Source organism: Notolepis coatsorum (genome assembly GCF_963971535.1).
Source record: "Notolepis coatsorum genome assembly, chromosome: 5".
Classification (NCBI taxonomy): Eukaryota; Metazoa; Chordata; class Actinopteri; order Aulopiformes; family Paralepididae; genus Notolepis; species Notolepis coatsorum.
In genome coordinates, this window is record NC_140169.1 from 112,911,062 (window position 1) to 112,930,918 (window position 19,857).

Below are 19,857 nucleotides of genomic sequence, written 5' to 3' on the forward strand. Positions count from 1 at the left end.
TTATGGATTGAAAACTGAAAACCGTAATGCACAGTAACTGAAGTTCTGGTAACTTATTTTTTTTTTTTACAGTGTAGTCTTGCGATCAATCAAAACTTATTTACACGATATACCTCACATTCACCCTCCATTCACATCCTGGTGTTCTCCATTAGGCCTGTAGGTGGAGCTATGACAGCACACGTACAGTACACACACCGATGGTGTGTGATGTGTCCAAAAATGAATGGGCAAATGTGAGTGAAATGGTTGCACTGTTTGTCTGCATTGCATTCCCCCCCCCCCCCCCCCCCCAACTCAGATTTAGGGTTGATACAACAATCATAATAATATTGCAGAAACTGCAGCTCAAAGTGCTTCACAACAGAAAAAAGAGGCATAAAATGAGCACAAAGTGCAGACATATAAAATCAGTTTTTCACATTAGGATCTAACATCCCAACAGGCCACCTAGTTTATGGTTTGATTCAGTTTTAAATAGACAATAATAAAAGGAGCAATACAATAATAAAAGGAGCAATATAAAATAGACAGAGTAAAATAGTGCAGTGCAATAAAATTGTAGAATAGAATAGATTAAAAAAAATATATATATTTTACAGTGCAATAAAATAGTTCTGGATTACTGTTCTTCAAGGGGAAGATTACTGTTAAGGGGGAAGGGTAGGGATGATTAGGTGCCGGTGGCCTTGATGTCAGAGACCTGATTGGGAATTTGGCCAGGAACGTCGGGGAACGCCCTACTCTTTATATAGGCTCAAATATCATATAATCACTACAGTACCTGCATTTTACATAGTATTGTGTGAGGAGAGAAGAACTTGAAAAACGTGAGTTCAGATTATAGGGGGGGGGGGGCTCGACGACGACACTATCCTGAATTCAGAGATGTGAAAATAGAAGCAGATGTGTAAAACCATGTTAGGGTTGGGCGCAAAAGTGGCTAAGGCATTAACATGGTTGGATGTTAAAATCATCCTAATTTTGTATCCATATAGGGAAGCCAATAGTGTAAAATAAATTTGGTGTGCATCATTCACTAAATGTAACTGCATAAAATCCAGTTTGACATGGAGGTTGATATGGGGTTAGAGGGCCATAGCATATAATAGCAGTATGAACGGAATCCCTGCATAGTGAAGTTCCACACACAAAAAAAAAAAAAACGTAGTGTTTCCTCATCAATATTATTCATAGTAATAGACTAATTTACAGGATTAAAAACGGGTGTAATTAATAACATTAATTACGGTACCGTTCCATTTAGGCGAGTGCAGGGCCCTGGTATTGTGTATGCAGTCTCACTGAAATGGCTGACACATCTAAATGCCTATACCATTACCTACTATGCCAATTATGTCTATACTACTATGCACTCAAGAGTGAAGTACTGCTAGATGACAATACCGCTTACTCTTAGCCGCCAGAGGTGTACCACTCCTGCTGACTTGTACATCACTTTGGATAAAAGCATCAGCTGAATGACTTGAACCGTAATTACACCCGTTGTTAACCTGCCAATAAATAATCTTCTAAAACTAAATATTTTACCATTTTATAGATTGTGACAAACTGGAAAAATTCAATAACTGACCAAATCATATGATATCAATCTCTTTATTATGAAATGAAGTCAAAAAAAAGAAGAAAATATGCAAAGCATATTTCTGTGTCTCAGGAAATGAAAAAAAAAAAAAAACTTTGAAATCTTAAAAAGCTCTCCATTCACAAAGCATAGAAAGGGGCCTGAGAAGTAACGTTACATCAGTCAATGCCTCCTTTACAAATCTAAGTCTTTATTAAACATAACAAATTTCTTCCAAGACAGGGCGCGCACAAGAGACCAAACTCAAGTCATCCAATCTAAAAAAAATAAAAAATAAAATAAAACATCTTAAAAATGTATTTATGTCTGAACCAACTTGTTGTCTGCAACAAACACACATGCATTAGATAACACAAAAGCATCCAATCGATGAAGTAGGAGATAATGAACGTAGCAAATCGGTCGATCGATGTTGAAACAAAATATGACACAAAAAGAAAAGGGATGGTTTAGATCAGTTTCGGCAGGGCAGAAAGGATGCTTCCTCTGTGAATCTCTTTCTTCTTCTTAGTGTGAGGATCTGTACACCCATCATGTAGGAGGAGGGGGGTAGTACTGGTTATACTGGGCATACTGGTTGTACTGCCCCCACGAGTTCTGTCCCCAGTTGTTGTACTGTTGTTGCTGGAAAGACAGGAGAACACATTAAGCACATTCAACAATAAATCAGGCCTTCAAACCCACCCTCTTTTCTTGATCCTCCAATCACAACAGTTGCTTCCCTCGGACAAACAAAGTAAGTGAAGCAACAGTTGTGATTTGATCAGAGAAATAATAAAAATTATAAAAACTCTTGTCGTCTAGGCCAGTGGTTCCCAAAGTCGGGGTCGCGACCCAAAGGTGGGCCGCGAGCAGCCACGGGTGGGCCGCGAGATGATTAACAAGTTAGCCCTCTCATAAATAGCACATATAAATGAATAACTAACTTGAACTAACTTAATAGGATTGAAGTGATATTTGGCTTAAAAAATCGGTCACCTGGCAAAAAAAAAAAAAAAAAAAGCCTGACGATGTCCATTGGGCCGCGGCTCTCTGACGCCTTAATTTCTGGGCCCTGGCCTGAAAAGTTTGGGAACCCCTGGTCTAGGCCAGTGGTTCTCAACTGGTCTAGCCTCGGGACCCAACATTTTCCTTAGTCATTAAGTCGCGACCCAACATTTTGAACCACTATGATTTATGTCAAAAAAAATTTTTTGCAGTAATACGCAATCTTTCAAAACATGAAATAAACACAAAAAAGTGCAACTATTTCTAAAAACCCAATGAAATAAAATAATAATAAATAATATGCTTAGCAGATTTCTTAGCTTAACATAACAGACCTAAGTTTGGGGGAACTAATGGGATAACTGGGGTTGCAACAAAAGTGCAACTAGGGCTAAAAACCCAATGAAATTAAATAATAATAAATAATTATGCTTCTTAGCAGATTTCTTAGCTTAACATAACAGACCTAAGTTTGGGGGAACTAATGGGATAACTGGGGTTGCAACAAAAGTGCAACTAGGGCTAAAAACACAATGAAATAAAATAATAATAAATAATAATGCTTCTTAGCAGATTTTAGCTTAACACTTTGGTTGCCTTGGGTTAAATTAATGATATACCATAGATTGCCAGCGCTATTTGTCTATGGAGAAAGTCCCCTTCTTTGCAGGGCTATAACTTTTTAAATTCTATTGCTACATTGCCATTATTAGGGCCCATTCAAAGTCCTATATGTATTGTTCATTGTGTAGCAACGTTAAACTTTTTCATTCACATATTCATAGTAAAGTATGGTCTAATGTATAAGTATGTTTTCATCTCTTTCTGCAACTTTCTCCAGAACGTGATATATAGCCCCAAATGCATTATATTGATGATGAAATACAGTTTGATGGCAATCAGCGCGATATAAAAAATTCCAACTAGACGTACTTCTAGAAGTTACTACACGTCATCTGATGTTGACCGGATGGGCGAGGGGGCGTTTATAATTCCGTGGGCAGCGTTATACCAATCATCTAATGTGGGTCAAATGTTGATAAAAGCAGTTAGTATCGAAGATGGTAACGTTACACGCTGAAACTCACCCCAGTCTCCGCGCGCCGTTGGGCGATCATCGTCGAGTAGAAATTTTATCATTATGGGATATATTATTACCCGGTCCATCTCCAGCTTGTATAATGGTATATACGTCCAAATCATGTTGTTTATCGAGTTATTGGCAATCGATCGCTATGTAGAGTGACGAGCTAGAGTGCCGGAACCTATACCGAGTGGCCGGAAGTAATAGGGCCGACCAGCAAAACCTCTACTGCGCTTCCTGTTAAGCGGTTGCGCCGATCGGCCACCAGATGGCGCTCCTGAACCGCCAGAGAGCTCAGTGGGTCCTGCTGGTGGATATCAGGCCAGCGGAGGGGGAATATGAATCCGATTCCAGATTTTTGAAATATTGATATAAGGACGCTGTACAGCGTCCCCCGGCAACTTTAGCATGGCCAGCAATGACGCTGTAAAGCGTTTTTAGGCAGTCAAAGTGTTAACATAACAGACCTAAGTTTGGGGGAACTAATGGGATAACTGGGGTTGCAACAAAAGTGCAACTATGGCTAAAAACACAATGAAATAAAATAATAATAATAAATAATATATCCTTCTTAGCAGACTTCTTAGCTTAACATCCCAGGGAACTAATGGGATAACTGGGGATGTTGTTTGCTCCTGACAAGAGTCTCAAAGTCTGGGGTGATGGTAGACAAAGCAACTCTGAGGTCATGCTCAATGTCCAATCTGTTCCTCCGCTTTGTCTTCAGCTGGACCAGAGCTGAGAAGCCACTTTCACAAAGATAGGTAGTGCAAATTTTACACACATCCACGACCCACTCAAAATGGCCCCGCGACCCACTTTTGGGTCACGACCCACCAGTTGAGAAACACTGGTCTAGGCCTTACCTGGTACCAGTTGTAGTTGTAGGCCGAGTTGTTGGCGTTGGCTTGCATGTCGGGCACCACAGGTCCCGAGGTCGAGTTCTCCTCTACACGCTGTCTCTTGGAGTCCGGCTCCTGGGAGCTGTGGCCGGTGACACGAGAAGGACAATCAAAAAGTGACAAGGTTTCCCCCCCTCCCCACCACAGGAAACCCCAATATGATAGCAAATATTTGTCGATATTAGCCAGGATACAGAAGCATGATAAATATCTTATAGACCACTGCACTGCTGCGTTACATTGAGCTCATGGATGAGGGAGCGGGGGGAGAAAATGAATGAATGTGGATGAGAGCCTCGACATTAACACATTGAGTGCCAGCCACGAGAAATCATTATTTCATGCCATGCGTTGAGTGCCAGGGACGAGAAATCGTCATTTAATCGTTATTGCTTTTATTAGCGATATCCATTCATTTTTCATCAATCTAGCCTCACGTTACCATTGGGACTGTCTATGAGCTCTAACAGGGAAAATACCGCCCCCTATCGTCTCCCGGATGATAATGTACCCATTGGATTGGACTGCATGAGAAGAAAAAAAACTCCGGAATCCACATTTTACTTCTCAGGCATGTAACCCGAGCCGATCGGATTCATTGTAGACCCTCAGAACAGCGTGGAATATGTGTTTCGAGTACCTAACGTTGGATCAATAAACGCGATCAATATTTGGAATGGCGATCAGGAATTGGAATAATCTTTTTGCAGAACATCTGATGCGAGGTAAGGAATCTATGTTACCAGTCTTGGGGTAATCAGATGTATTTTTCACATATTTCACAACGTGTGCGTGTGGCTGTGTGTGCTTGTATGACGTTAGCGCTAGGGATGGGTACCGAATTCGGTACTTTTGAGGTACCAAACCGAAACACGTCGGTACTACCGAGTATCGATTCAAGTGAGATACTGCTTTTTTTTTTTCTTTTTGCTTTTTTCTTTTCATGTCAACGTTCACACGCACAATATATGCTTACCTAGGATTTTACTTGATTCAACAACAAAGCAGTTGGAGCAATGGCAAGCCGAAAACGGTCGAAATTGTAGTTATTTGAAGTTTGGATTATTTCTTTCACGACTGAGTTAGGTAAATTAACATTTTTGAGACTAAAGTACCGAAAAAAGGTACCGTTGGGTACCGGTATCGATTCACAGGTACCGTATCGGTTCAAATGTGAAAGGTACCTATCCCTAGTTAGCGCTGACCAGGAAATAGATAATCGATTTTTCAGCCCGCTTCTCTAGCATGCATATACTATCGATAATCTAGCGTTTATTTTAAAAAGATTCATAAATAGGCCGAAAAATGACAACGTGTTTTGTGTATTCCACTAAAGAGCTATTATCACGGAAACTTTATTTCTTTCTGGAAATTTTCAAAAACTTGCAGTTTTTCAAAACGGTATAAAACGGAAATGTACAGATGAAAAAACAATCCGTTTCGTACATGTTTACTGCAAGCAAGTCATTGATAAGAGATGGGCGTATTAGACACATAGCCATAATATAGAAATAGCTCCGCGAAAATCATGAAATATCGGAAAATCAGTCTCAAATGGCTGGCATTCAAGCGATAAATCGTGCGCCCCCTGCTGGCACTCAAAGTGTTAAGTGGTTGTTGTTGGAGATATGATCCAATCGATTTTTTATACACCGAGTCTCCTGAACACGGCCAATCCCAAGTCGATCTGCACTTTCTCTGCCGAGCTATAGTCGTTTTATTTTTCTCATTTACATGATAATATTCCATTCACCCATGCATATGGAGATACTGTCGATTAAGATATGAGGATGCCCATATACCCTTTATCCAGACTGAGACCTTAGCTGGGATTAGGGTTGGGTACCTTTCACATTTGAACCGATACCGGTACTCAACGGTACCTTTTTTCTGTACTTTAGTCTCTAAAAATGTAATCGACCTACCTCAGTTGTAAAAAAAAAAATAAAAATCCAAATATATAGTGAGTGTTGTCTGCATCTAGCTTTGTAAAGTTTAACAACACTTGCGACCGTTTTCGGCTTGCCATTTCCCTGACTGCTTTGTTGTTGAATCAAGTCAAATCCTAGGTATGCGTGTATTGTGCGTGTTGACGTGAACGTGCAGCACACTTCATAGGTTTCGTGGTAAACAAAACGTTGACGTCAGAGAAAAATAATCATAAAATAAAAGAAAAGAAAAACAGTACTACCGAAATGTGGCACAGATGGATCTCACGTGAATCGGTACTACAGTGATTCGGTCGGTACCCTTAAAAGTACCTGATTCGGTACCCATCCATAGCTGGGATATTAGCTTGCATTTGGAATATTAATGTCCAAGTAAATGCAGACAAATAAGAGTAAGCATTGTCAGTCTAAATGAAACAATTCATTCAACCGTTGGCTGATCCTCTGTATCTCTGTTCAAACATTTCACCTCAATGCTTACCCATTTTCTGCTTTCCTCTTCGTTGATTCACCTTCTCTCTGGAGTTTCTGGTGTTCCTCGTATGCAGTCACAAGCCTGTGAAATTGTACAAGAATGAAATGTTAAATATGAAAAACTTTCCATTGCACCGTGACGATCAAGATAATTTCCCTTGAGTCACTGAAACGGGTCACCAGGAACTCACACGTTGATATCGCTGCCGAAGTCCTCCAGGAACTCCACCTTGCGCTGGGAGAAGACGAGGCGAGACTCGAGGGGCAGGGGGCTGGTCAGGGCTCGGTCGAAACAGGCCAAGATCTCTGCCTCGTTCTGCTGCACGTCTCCACTGTACTCCAGCTCCAGTAGGTTCAGGTACAGCTTTGGACTAGTCTGTTAAAAAACACAAGCGTGTGAGAATGTGCATCTCTAACTAGATACATACAACAAACATAGTAAACAGTTCACTGTATTTGAAGCACATGTCCATTAATATTCTCTGCTTCCATACGAGTGGTTCCTATTCTAGCTCTGTAGCTTCATCATTAGACCTCTGTGTGAAGAATGAAGACATTATGGTAAGTAGAGATGGGAACGATCAGACATTTACATTAGGGGTGTAACGGTACGTGTATTCGTCCCGCGAATCTACGGTACGGCCGTCACGGTGCGGTGTGCTCAGCCATAAGGAGAATACGCTGTGCGTCGCCAACACACGTCGCGCATCGCCAACACACACACACGCCGCGCGTCGCCAACACACACACGCCGTGCATCGCCAACACACACGCGCCAAACAAACAACAACATTCTCCCCCGCCGGACTCACGCTGATCAAATAAAAAAAATAAACACTTTTTCGGACTGATCATCTGAGCTCCTCGACTCCAGTTGAACTGCTATTGCGTTTAAATCCAAATAATCCTCTGCAGGGTTTGTACACCTTTTCCAAGGCAAAATGCAAGCACTTTTCAAGCATTTTCAAGGTGCATTTTCAAGATTTTCCAGCATCTTATGCGGCTGTGGTAAATTAAATATTTACTCAAAATGATTATTTCACTTCTTCCATCACATTAAATCAGATGTTATTGTGCTAAACAACCAAAATTATGTAGACTTGGCATCATATATAACCTGGCTGAGCCGATGTGTTATGCAGTATGTCGTGTATGTCATAAATGTCATGATGAATTGAACATGGGGGACCCTGATGTAAACAAGACGAAAGTATTGCTCTGGTCTGCATCCCCTTAATAATTGTGTGTATTGAGCCGTACTGTATTGTACCCATTCTGCAATCTGTTAATAAAGTTTTCAGGGAAGAGAAATGAGGAGCTATCCCAAATGTGGTGAGGTATGCCACTTTATTCTCCCCACAAGTAAATTGCTTTGCTATCTCACTGTCAGGAAACATTGTTTGAAACATGGCCCCCATGTCATTACATGAATGGTAGGAATAGTGGCTGGTTACAGCTTTTGTTGCCCAGCATATTTCAGCTTGAAGTGTTGGATTAGAGGTAACAAATGATTTAATGGTGCCTGTGGTGTTGCTGGTTGACTGGTTCTTGGATGAGCCTGGGGATGGTAGAGGGGCAACTCCACTGCAAGCTCCTCCACTGGCTGCTCTGGCTCTCACTACACTGCTGGTTGTTGATGTGGATGTAGCTGTGCTGCTTGATGCATTGCTTGTCTGCTGGAAATAATCCACTAATGCAGGACCTGGATTTAGACATGCTTTCATCAGAATTTGATGCTTCTTCCCTAAATAAAAAGGAGCAGCATGTTATAAATAAAACAAAGTGTTTTATTAATTTAATCTCACTGGTTGCACTTAACTTTAAGAGTATTTATTGTTTAATGTTGACATCTAATCTAAATGGATCATTATGATATTATAAATGTATATTTCATTTTCATTTATAGGCTACTGCCTATGAATTTTAGACTGAGCCTAATGATGGCCTGGAATGAACCAACTACCTTAACATTATTATCCATGTAATTAACTGTAAAGGTCACGTTAGCTGTTAAGATTGCATATTCCATAAATAAACATGCTAAAATTGGCCTGGCTCGTCACGTTTGATTGAAAACGTTATTAACAGATTGCAGAATGGGTACAATACACTATGGCTCAATACACACAATTGTTAAGGGGATGCAGACCAGAGAAATACTTTCGTCTTGTTTACATCAGGGTCCCCCATTTTCAATTCATCATAACATTTATGACATACACGACATACAGGTAGACAGTACGTTACTGCGTTCCAGACTACAACAGCTCCACACCAGTTCCACACCAGTCTCCGTAAATGTTCCGTTATAAAAATAAAATACCATTTCAATACACAACAAGTTTTCGTGTTTTGAAATACATGAAAGGAAATTAGCTAACGTTGATTTGCCTAACGTTACATGCTACAACACTGCGGTGAAAAACAGAGTCCGGTAAACACGAGTTTGTAATTCCATTAGTGTATTTTGCCTGTTACTTGACTATTTCGATTATTGAAGTGGTATTTTTATAACAAACATTTACGGAGACAGGTGTGGAGCACTTGTAGTCTCGAACTTAGTTACCTGGCGAGCCAGGCCGAGACACGTTAATAACACCCATGGCTCAGTGGCTCACCTTTCAACGTGGCTCGAACGTGCAGACTCCCCCAATCCCCATGGTAAAAATCTTCAAGTCCTTTCTGCATATTTTGCATATTTGATATCTCCGAGCCAGAGCTCATTAAAACGGCAGCCTCCCGGCATTTTGGCCACACACACACACGCGCTGTTCTCAGATGGCACAGGTAAAAACACTACGGGGTGGGGCCGAGCCACATTTCATTTTGCATGAAAGGCGAACACAAAATAGGCTTGCGAGTCGCTCCGACTTATTTTATTTCTTTGTCTAAAAACCAAACTATTCAGTCAGATAGCGATTTATTATTAAAGTATAAAGTGCAATTACAATTTCAATAACTTTCCAGCACTTTATACACAATTCAAGCACATTTAAAACAGCACATTGAAATACAAGCATTTTCAAGGATTTCCAGCACCCGTACGAACCCTGCCTCTGCCAGTTGTGTAACATGTCATCTGTTCTCTAGTATTCAGTCTCGTGCAGTTAAATCCTCTCTAGAAGTGAAAGTGAAACTTACCAAGCCTATAAGTTGTTAAAGGGGCACTAGGCAATTCATTTACTCTGGATGCCTGAACACAGAGTGACACCAGTATCACCGACTACCACGGCAAGCCTATAGAAAATTATTCTATTTAATAATAATAATTATCATAAATATAATATATAAATTAAAACAAAAAAACAAATTATATTAATAATAATAAATGTTTTTTTTCTGTTGTACCGAACTCGTACCGAACCGTGGCCCCAATACAGAGGTACGTACCGAACCGTGGCTTCTGTGTACCGTTACACCCCTAATTTACATACATTATATTATAGTATGCAGCAGTCAAACGAAAGGGACGCACCAATTTGAAAATACTTCGATATCACTAACCAATTGTTTACTAAAAATATCTGCAGATGCCAATACTGTTAGTTGGTCATTTATGCCTATGTTTGTCAATTTGTCTTTCACCTGCCTAAACATAGCTTACCAAGGAACACAATTTCACTTAGGCTACACACTAGCCTACCACTACTGCTGCATTTATATTTCCACAAAAAAATCTAACTTTCAGCCAATTAGATTTTCACCTAAATTTGCAAAGAAGGTGAAAATGTGTACCATGGCCTAAACTGACACAAACCTCTAGCAGGCCATAGGCATGACCACTTCCGCCTTTTACACACAGCTCTCTCTCCCCAGGTCAAAGTTTTTCTGCAGTCAGTTTTTTCTTATATAAAAATCTGTGGTAGTAGACAATATTTATTTAAATAGCATATTCCACGTCTGTGAGATGGTCTTACAACATATATATATATTTTTTTAATGTTAGTTTAGTGGCAAAATAAAAAATAACTTTACCCGGCTATAAACAATTATTGTAGCAGCACGAGAAAGTAGTGCACAGGGGTTGGCTACAATTTCGTTTGAGACTATGGCTCTTTATGAAGAGAGTGGCCTTAAAATGTAAGGGCAGAAACCAGATCAAAACAGCGTTCTAAATAGCATTGTGGGCGGAGCTCCTATTTGATAACATTACAGCAGAACTTTTGACCCCCCTATCCACAGTACGTCATGACGACTAGTTCTTCCTTCCTCTCTTCATTTCAAAGTGTCCTCAGGGAAACATTGGTCAGGTGATAGATCCATCTTGAGCGCATGTATAGGCAAACAATATCCCATCTCAGAAAACGATGTTCTCCCAGAAACGCATCAACTCTAAAACAGAAAGTACAAACTGCTATGCGTGGTGAACTGCTCCAGTTGCAAAACCATTGGTTTAGCATATTTTAAGCATACCAGGTTAACCATTAATAACTGGTTGCCATGTGTAGCTAGTGCTATCGAATCACAAGCATTTATACAGTCCAAATAACCAACATCTCATCCAATTTGAAAAAAACTGATCTATTGACAGTTGGCCATAGACCCGCACTGTTGAAGTATTGACCAGATCTGTCAAAAATGGGAAGGATCAAGATGGCGACCAACATTTCCAGCTGAACAGGAGGTGGGGATCCGAGCGAGGTCAGCGCCAAGGTCTACTCAATGTAAAATGACATAATACGTCTCAGCAGTCTACTTGATTTTCTCCTAACTACTCAGGAATAGGTTGACACGGGCTGCAACATGGAATGAGTCATCTCCCTCTCTCGATTGCCATTCTAGATTCATTGCATCTTTAATGATGTCACCACACCCACCTGGTCCTTCTCTATGGCCTCCAGCAGCACCTTCCTGGCCTTGCTGAGGCTCCTCTGTACTTTCAGCAGCTGCCTGGCCAGTTTCACAGCGTAGAACGACGTCTCACTGGCATTCTTCCCGGACGTCATGGCTTCCCTCAGCAGGGCCTCCGCCTCCTCCAGGTTACCGTGGCGACGCTCGAGGCTCACCCTTCGTAGCCGCACCATGGCCAGGGACGGGACGACCTCTTCCAACGCCTTCAGTATGCCGCGCGCCTCCTCGACATTCCCTGTGGTGAACCAGGAATAAATTAATCAAACTACTACATTTTGCCAATAGATAAGATCACAACCAGCAGTGGGGGCCACTATAATTGTCCATATTCTCATCAGCGACTCTGATGCCTGCACCCTTTTCTCCATCTTCCAATCATAACATAAACAGTTGTGATTGGAGGATCAAAAAAAGATGGCAGGCAGGGTTCGAAATTAACGGGGGCTTGGGGCAAAATGCCCTCGAAAATTGACCAAATGCCCTCGAAAATCAGTTAAGGGGGGCAAAAAAAGCCCCAGACAGTTTACTAATTATATATATAATTATATATATGCTCTACAGTGCGAGCATTTCCCTCGTATTTGCCCCTAATAATATGTGTGTGTGCAAACCGGAAAAATCATTTACTTGCAGTGTGCGAGACAGACGAGTGATTGTGAAGATTACAAAACAGCTCCGCTGTTAATAGTTCAGATTGAAACTGGACTGAAATTCAGTTTTTGGGTGGAATGTTTGTTCCAAGGAGGAGGGAGGCGGGGCCCGCTGCGTGTTACAGGCACTTGAGAGGTGCTGCGAACACAGAGAGAGCGCTCTGCTCTCATCAAGCATTACACTGCGTTAGCAAGCTAAGCATCTGCATAGCGCGACCTGTGTAACGTTAAGTAACTTGTGTTCGGCGGGGAAAGACCATTCCATTTGTAACAACTCCAAAAGAATAACATCCAAATCCGATCCCGATGCGCATTTCCTTCATTCCACAGCGCTGAGCGCGCAACGTATTTCATTGATCGATCTGGCCAGAGCCTATACTCACAAACGTTGCGTGTGTGGGGTTTTTAATCAATTTGAAACAAGCCTCTTGACTGTTGGAATTAGGGATGTTAAAAATAAAACATCTAATAATATTATTCAATATTAGACATTCATTGATCCAGAGGCAACCGGTTATTCGTCTGCTATTTGTAGATATATCAAGACAACAACACAACTTGCCCTCACTCAGGGACAATAATATTTAATCTATTTAGATAGAGTATGTATGTATTTTATTTACAGATAATTGAAGGTACCTCAAAACATGAAACCAAGCCATGATGTCACACATGTGTGTGTTACTTGAACAATTGTCACTGTGCTCCTAAATTTCTGTGTGCTCCTAAATTTGTATTTAGATTTTATTTATTAAAATTTTATTTAGGAGCACATGTGCTCCTTGGGAAAAAGGTTAGCGTAGAGCCCTATATATGGAGACATTAACATTACGTTATCAAACATAGGGACGAAGACTGTAAAAAAAAGTGTCAACAATGTTTTATAATCTTTGTTAATTTTCATTATAAAAATTTTGTGCCCCGAAATACAAAAAAAAGCCCCCGAAAAGCAATTAAGGGGGGCAAAAAAAGCCCTTGATTTTTTTTTTAATTTCTAACCCTGATGGCAGGGTTTCAGATGAGTCAATTGCTTCTGACGGGACGTGTATCACTCACCCTGCTGCTCCTCACTGGCTGCCCACAGAAGGTGGATGGGCGGCTTCTTAGGCAGATGGATGGTACACGCCTTCTTGTAGACATGTCTCACTCCTTCAGTGCTGTAGCCCTCTAGATATTTTGCATACTTGAGAGTGCAAAAAGAAACAAGGAATTGAAAGAAGAGCAGCGGGGGGAGAAAGAGTAGAAGAGGAGAGAGAGAGACCGGAAAGGGGAAGAACAACACAAATTTGAAACCTTAACTTCTGGCTTTTAACAGAACATGTGAATTTCTTCATTGACAAGATCGTTTAGAAATTTTCTTTGTAAACCCATCAGCACCTTCATGGAACCAATAAGATAAGTTTCTGTAAGGTAGTGGGAGACGGAGAAGATGCAACGTAGTAGTTGGCAAATGCTGGAGTCAAATCTTGTGTGGCAAGCTGGCCATCCCCTAATACAACAGATACAGTCACATATCAACGTTACACGCAAAGAAGAGTGCAGGAGACGATTTACTGTTCGATGTGATATCATCGTTAATTGGGGGGGGGGGGGGGGGGGGTGCAGGGGGGGCAACGGGAGAGAGAGAGGGGTCAAAGGTCAGGTTACCTTGGTCCAAAAGTCTTCATATTGAGCACAGGCGATGAGGCATCGCTCGAAGAGAACAACAACGCGCTCTGGAGTCCCATGTTCAATCTCAAAGTCCAGGTACTCCTTCCAGTTGCTCAGCTGGGTTTTCTCCAGGGCTTTGACGTGGAAGTAGGGTCTTTTAATCTGGAAAGATCATCAGGTGTTGTCAATGCTAAGACAACATGCCAAATAGTCAGAAAATCGTCCGTTAGTTGTTTTGCTAATTAAACCAACCATTCCATAATTTTTAAGTACAATTAAAAAGGGGCTCCAAATCTTTGAGGTAGCTAGCAGTTTTCAGCGTTATTCTGCTTGGCAGGCAGGAATCACATGCACTCACCCCCTCCTCAAAGGCCCAACGCCTGCTGACTTCATGCTCGTTGTGGTTGAACACTTCCTGTCGCGCTTCGATCGCCTTGTGGCGCATGTTCTCGATCTCCGTCACCCGCTACACGAGAACAACAACAACAAACAAAAGACGGACATGGTCAGCGCCCTTTGTGCACCGAGTCAACAAACTAGTATCTCATTCTCCACTTGATTACAAACTGCGAGTCCTGCGGCCAAAGAATTTACATCACCATGAGCGTTTGCCCGAGACAAGAAGCCTGTGGAGGAGCACCAATGTATGCACCCTGCATATCAGCCTGTGGCCAGCCCTGGGCGCTGGTACTGGGTCATCGGGCCACGGTCCATCCTGACCCAGTATCGGCCGATTCCCTGACCGGATGCCAACTTGAATCCCACCAGGCATTCATTGGCTTGGGCTGCTGATGGGAAAGACACCTTCTTCAAACCTGAAACCTTCAAAAACCTCTTTCTTTCTCCATGGACCAAAAAGGTAAACAGCTGCTAAACCCTGCCGCTGGTATGTTTGCATGCATTCCTCTGATGCGAGGTCGGGGCGTACCTTGGCGGGGTTGGGGCGTACCTTGGCGGGGTCGGGAAGGTCCTCTGTGCCGGGTGGCAACTCCTCCACGTCCTCGGCAGCCGGGGACATCTCTTCGTCCTCGCTAGCCGGGGCTACTGTGTTGGCTTTAGAGAGCTCTACCCTCAGCTGAACAAACTCCTCCTCAGACAAGAAGTGTTTGGGGTTGTTGCTCTGCACGAGGTCCTTGAACCTGCCAAGATAACAGTCATGTTTTCCAAAGACACCAAAGTACAGCTATTCAGTGTTGGAATCAGAACTTGGAATAAACGTTTTCAAAGCTAAATCGCTTCCAAGAAGAAAAAAAGGGATACAAAGGAATATTAATCCAAGACAAGATAGAGAGATAAGAGAGAACTTTATTACGACCAGGTTGTTAGCCAGACGTTCAAGATCAACATCACCAGATATCTTATGCTTTCTCCCCCTACCTCTGGAAGTGCTGTGAGTAGAGCTGGGTGGGGATGCCCAGGATGCGGTCGTAGACGGCTGTGACGTTAGCCAGTTTCTCCATCTCCGTCTCCCAGTTGACATAAGCCTCCCACAGCCGGTCGGAGCGGAAGTCCGTACCCGCTGCTAGCACTGAGTGTTCGTAGACCCTGCGTGGGGGGGAAATGAGAAGAGTGTGTCTCTCGCTCTCTCTCTAGCCCACCAAAACAACATGATTCACAAAGTGGCTGCTTCAAACACTCGGTTTTTCATTTGCGACTGTAGCTCCCTCGTCTGCACTGATGCAGAAAATGAAAATGTCAGGCATAGCGAGAGGATCAACAACAATGTTCTCACATCCGTGCAGTAAAGTCTCATATTCAAAACAAACTTGATTTCTTGACTCACGCTCGGATGCGTCCCTCCGATTCTAGGTCGGTGGGGTCTGCGTTCTCTTTGATGAAGGTCAGGTAGTGAAGCCACAGGTCCACACTGAGAGGGATGGCCTGCACACCCCGTCTGTACACCTGAGGACAGTGGAAAAGCAAGCGTGACTGGAGAAAACGAACACACTCACACAGGGCATGAAATTAGAGCCCACCAGCCGCCATTGGCGGGCAGATTTTATGTTTGGCGAGTGAGACTGAGAGGTCTGTCCGCCATGTGGCGGGCAACCAAATAGTCATGTAAAATTATTAAAACGGCGGTGTGTTATAGTCTTACGACAGGCCTAATTTGTGGCTTGTTTACCAATGTCACATCCACTACTCTTCTGTCCTGACTGCCCGTGGCGCCCGCTTGCACTGTAGCCGGGAGCTAACGTTAGCTTAATAACTTTAAATGGGTTACAAATAATGTGGAACTATGGAAAGAGTAAGCAGACCGCTAAAAAGAAAACCCACCGCGTCAGCGAGAGCGGGACCACCTAACAAAAGAACGTTTCGCAGAGCTTTTCCTATCATTTCATTATGGACACAGACCACAGACCATGAGCTGACTAAGCTAAGCTAATTAGCGTTAGCTGCTAACCCTGGAAATGCTCAAAGCACAGTCAGTGAGTCCACAAAACCAGTTCCATTAGTGCGGAAAGGGGGGGGGGGTTATATTAACGAGGCTTGACAACAGGGGTTCAAAGATAACTTCACATGTATTGGCTATTGGTTTCTTTATATCGCTTTCTCTCTCTCTCTCCCTCTCTCTCTCTCTCTACACTATAAATACTCTCTCTACACTATAAATACTAACTGGATAGTCGATAACCATTTCATTTCATTATCTGAAATATTCTAAAATCATTAAGTCTGCTATAAGCCATTATCCCTTTGTGTGTGATTATTATTTTCTCAGTCAAAGTCAAAAAGAAAAACAGAAACAGGTAGTGAATAAATGAGATTGTGGACTCTGATGAGGACATGATTGAGGAGGTTTAAGTTAGGTTTATAAAACCTTCACATTTTATTATGTTCTGTTAAATCCTGCAAAGAGGGTAGAGTGAGGAGTCTGATGATGTTTAACAGTAGGTTACAATTTAAGCTTAAGATTGACATGTATTGATTAATCAATCATCAATGAATATATTAAAATAATTTGCTTAAAATTTTACTCTGGCCTCTTATTGAAGTGTATTCTTCAACACAATACCCCATCTACTTGAAATTTACTGAATTTTCTTTATATATATATATATTAGAGCTGGGCCGTTAACAGCGTTAACGTGCTGCATTAACGCAATACTATTATCGCGCGATAATATAATTAACGCATTAATATAAAAAAAAAGAAAATCATTTATTTACCCAGGGTAGGTTCGCTGAGCACAGATGCTCTTTTTCAGGAACGCCCTGCTTCACATTCACACAGTTCCATTCACACCTGGAAGCTGCCCAGTACAACCACAGTTGACACCATTGGCCACTGAGCAACTCCACTGGAGCAGTTGATTTGCATTGGCACCCAACAAGAAAAATATTATAGGCACTATAAGTAGACATCGCTACATAAAACAAGCTGGTCTGCCTGAGTGACTGGTGGAAGAAGAAGAAATAGAGATTGGACTGATTGAGTCAAGCCATGTCACATAGTTCAAGTTTGAAATGCTTCTTTCTGTTTTGCTCCTGAGAGTGTGCTAGATACTGTACTGGTAATATTATTTATTTGTGTTAACTTCTGAATAAAACAACTTATTAAACACAAGTATTATTATTATTAAGTATTATTGAACATTATTTTGATATTTCATTACCAATTATCATAGCAAAACAGCTTTTTCAAACAGTCTGTAATGCATTTTGGAAACGGGAGATGGGCTCATGGTGTAATGGGCCACCTGGCCTGAGAAACATAAGGAGGAAAGAAAAAGTAAGGACTTACTTCTGGTCATTATTTGGGTAGAACACACATATTTTGAATGCCTTCGGCATTTTTTTTTTTTTTTTTTTTTTAGCCATTTTAATCTAGATTAAATCCAGGATTGCAGATAGATTAATCTAGATTAAAAAAATTAATCTATGCCCACCTCTAATATATATATATATATATGACACAAAAATGCGTTTTTTTTGACTGGTAAGAAATATGCTTGGCGGGTAGATTTTTCCCATCTACCCGCCACTGGCCGGTGAGTCAAAAAGTAAATTTCGTGCCCTGCACTCACAGGTCAAAGGCAGTTTAACATGTAACAGAGTTACATGAATGGCTAACATACCCATATATACAGTATACATCCTACTATAAAACGCTCGCCTGCCGATCTGCATCAACGGGTTTGGCCAATCAATCTGAAATTGCACATGGGCATTAACCTCTTCCACCCATGCGGTACCGGACCGCAAATTACATCACGTCATAAATCACTCTCGCGAGTCTAGACTGTCCGACATAATTATCATTTTTTTTTCTCCAAATGTATTCAAGAGTAAACACCCTAACCATGTCACAACAGCAGTCAGTGTATATTTTCAGCAATACGTTTAATAGGTTAAAGTGTTATTACCATTAGTGAGATTGTGGTTTTTGAAATGTGGTGTTTTGATCGCGGAGATCAGCCATTTTGAATTAGCGGCCGTCGCTGAATGATGACGATTGTAGTCATTTTGAGAAGAGGACATCCAGAGCTCTCAATGAGCGTTGGAATTTCTAAAAACTACACTTCCCAACGGATTCTAGCTGCCTTCAAGCAAATTACTTGTGTATGAATTTCTTTTATTAATCTTATTACTCTGGATTATATACCACAAAACTGAACGTTATTGGCATATATTGGAGCGCAGTTAGTTTGTCTCCCCTATTGTAAACATTTAGCAACCATCCGATTTGAAATCAGTTTCAAAATGGCGGAGCTGTCGCAAGAATAAAAAACCTACTGTACATACAGTAGATTTCATTCTCTGTTCTTCATGCACGCCTGATGATACTAAATCCAAATTGAACTCTGCCATTGGAAAGAGTAGATTTGGCCCGATCCATAGCTGTGCAAGTTGGCTATAATAAGGTCATTTATAGGCCTCATATTCTATAATAATATTTCAAATTGCATGGGTCCGGATGGCAGAATTCAGTACTCCATCTACAAAACCTTCTGTTTAATCATCTTCCCTTTATTCATTTCGTTCGATTTTTTGTACACGTGATCTCAAGAAGGTACTGAACGAGCTTAGTGGCAGTTTTTTTTTAATGTCTGGTCATTTTTAGCATAGTGTTATTCACTGTCAAAAGATGCAAAGAAAAATCATAATTCATATTCTCCTTTGTTTCATCACAATTGAAGCAAGCCTAGTAATAGACACAATATTTCTGACACTGGGATTACATTAACTGAGGTCCATAGATGTCCCTAGATACCAAGAACATGCAAATGGAGCAATCTTCCATTTACTTGGCATGTATTTTAGGCGGATTTTCAGAAAATAGGGCTCCGGGCTTAAGAGGTTAAGCATTGGCATAGGCAGTTACTGACAATGCAGACTTTTAAATTTCCCCAAATTTAAGCTGTTTATGAAAATGTTCACCAAGTCAGCGCAGAGTTGGCATGAGTGCATCCCCGGAAGTCTGCATGTAGTAGTGGCACACTCATTCCCAGGTATCAGAATCAGATATATGGACTACAAGTTAATTTAGAAACAAGACGTTGTTTTGCCACAGTTGGACAAGTCTGCAAGGCAGCGTTTGCAGAAAACAAGCAAGCTGTGCATCACAGGTAACTTCCAAGCTCAACTACAGTGTGATGTCAGGCTAACAGCAGCACTACCAGAGCCAACTGCTGTAACGTTAGCCTTAGCAAGTTCACATTAGCTAACGGTTGTTGACAGGTGTCAGTTTCCATGACGTATG

The 19,857-nt window shown here is 41.5% G+C and overlaps 1 protein-coding gene across 1 annotated transcript in view; it reads right to left on the minus strand.

Moving 5' to 3' along the window:
• Window positions 1–1,601: 1,601 nt before the first annotated feature.
• The window catches only part of prpf39 (PRP39 pre-mRNA processing factor 39 homolog (yeast)), a 28,470-nt gene continuing 10,214 nt past the window's right edge, over window positions 1,602–19,857 (minus strand). Inside the window, exons 5-15 of the mRNA XM_084314435.1 lie at window positions 15,937–16,055; window positions 15,531–15,698; window positions 15,103–15,292; window positions 14,512–14,619; window positions 14,151–14,315; window positions 13,560–13,686; window positions 11,820–12,088; window positions 7,194–7,378; window positions 7,010–7,084; window positions 4,544–4,661; window positions 1,602–2,230 (exon numbers count right to left, since the gene is read on the minus strand). Of these exons, the coding sequence (XP_084170561.1) occupies window positions 2,138–2,230; window positions 4,544–4,661; window positions 7,010–7,084; window positions 7,194–7,378; window positions 11,820–12,088; window positions 13,560–13,686; window positions 14,151–14,315; window positions 14,512–14,619; window positions 15,103–15,292; window positions 15,531–15,698; window positions 15,937–16,055 (1,617 nt within the window). The 3' untranslated portion in view covers window positions 1,602–2,137. The remainder of the gene's footprint in view (window positions 2,231–4,543; window positions 4,662–7,009; window positions 7,085–7,193; window positions 7,379–11,819; window positions 12,089–13,559; window positions 13,687–14,150; window positions 14,316–14,511; window positions 14,620–15,102; window positions 15,293–15,530; window positions 15,699–15,936; window positions 16,056–19,857) is intronic.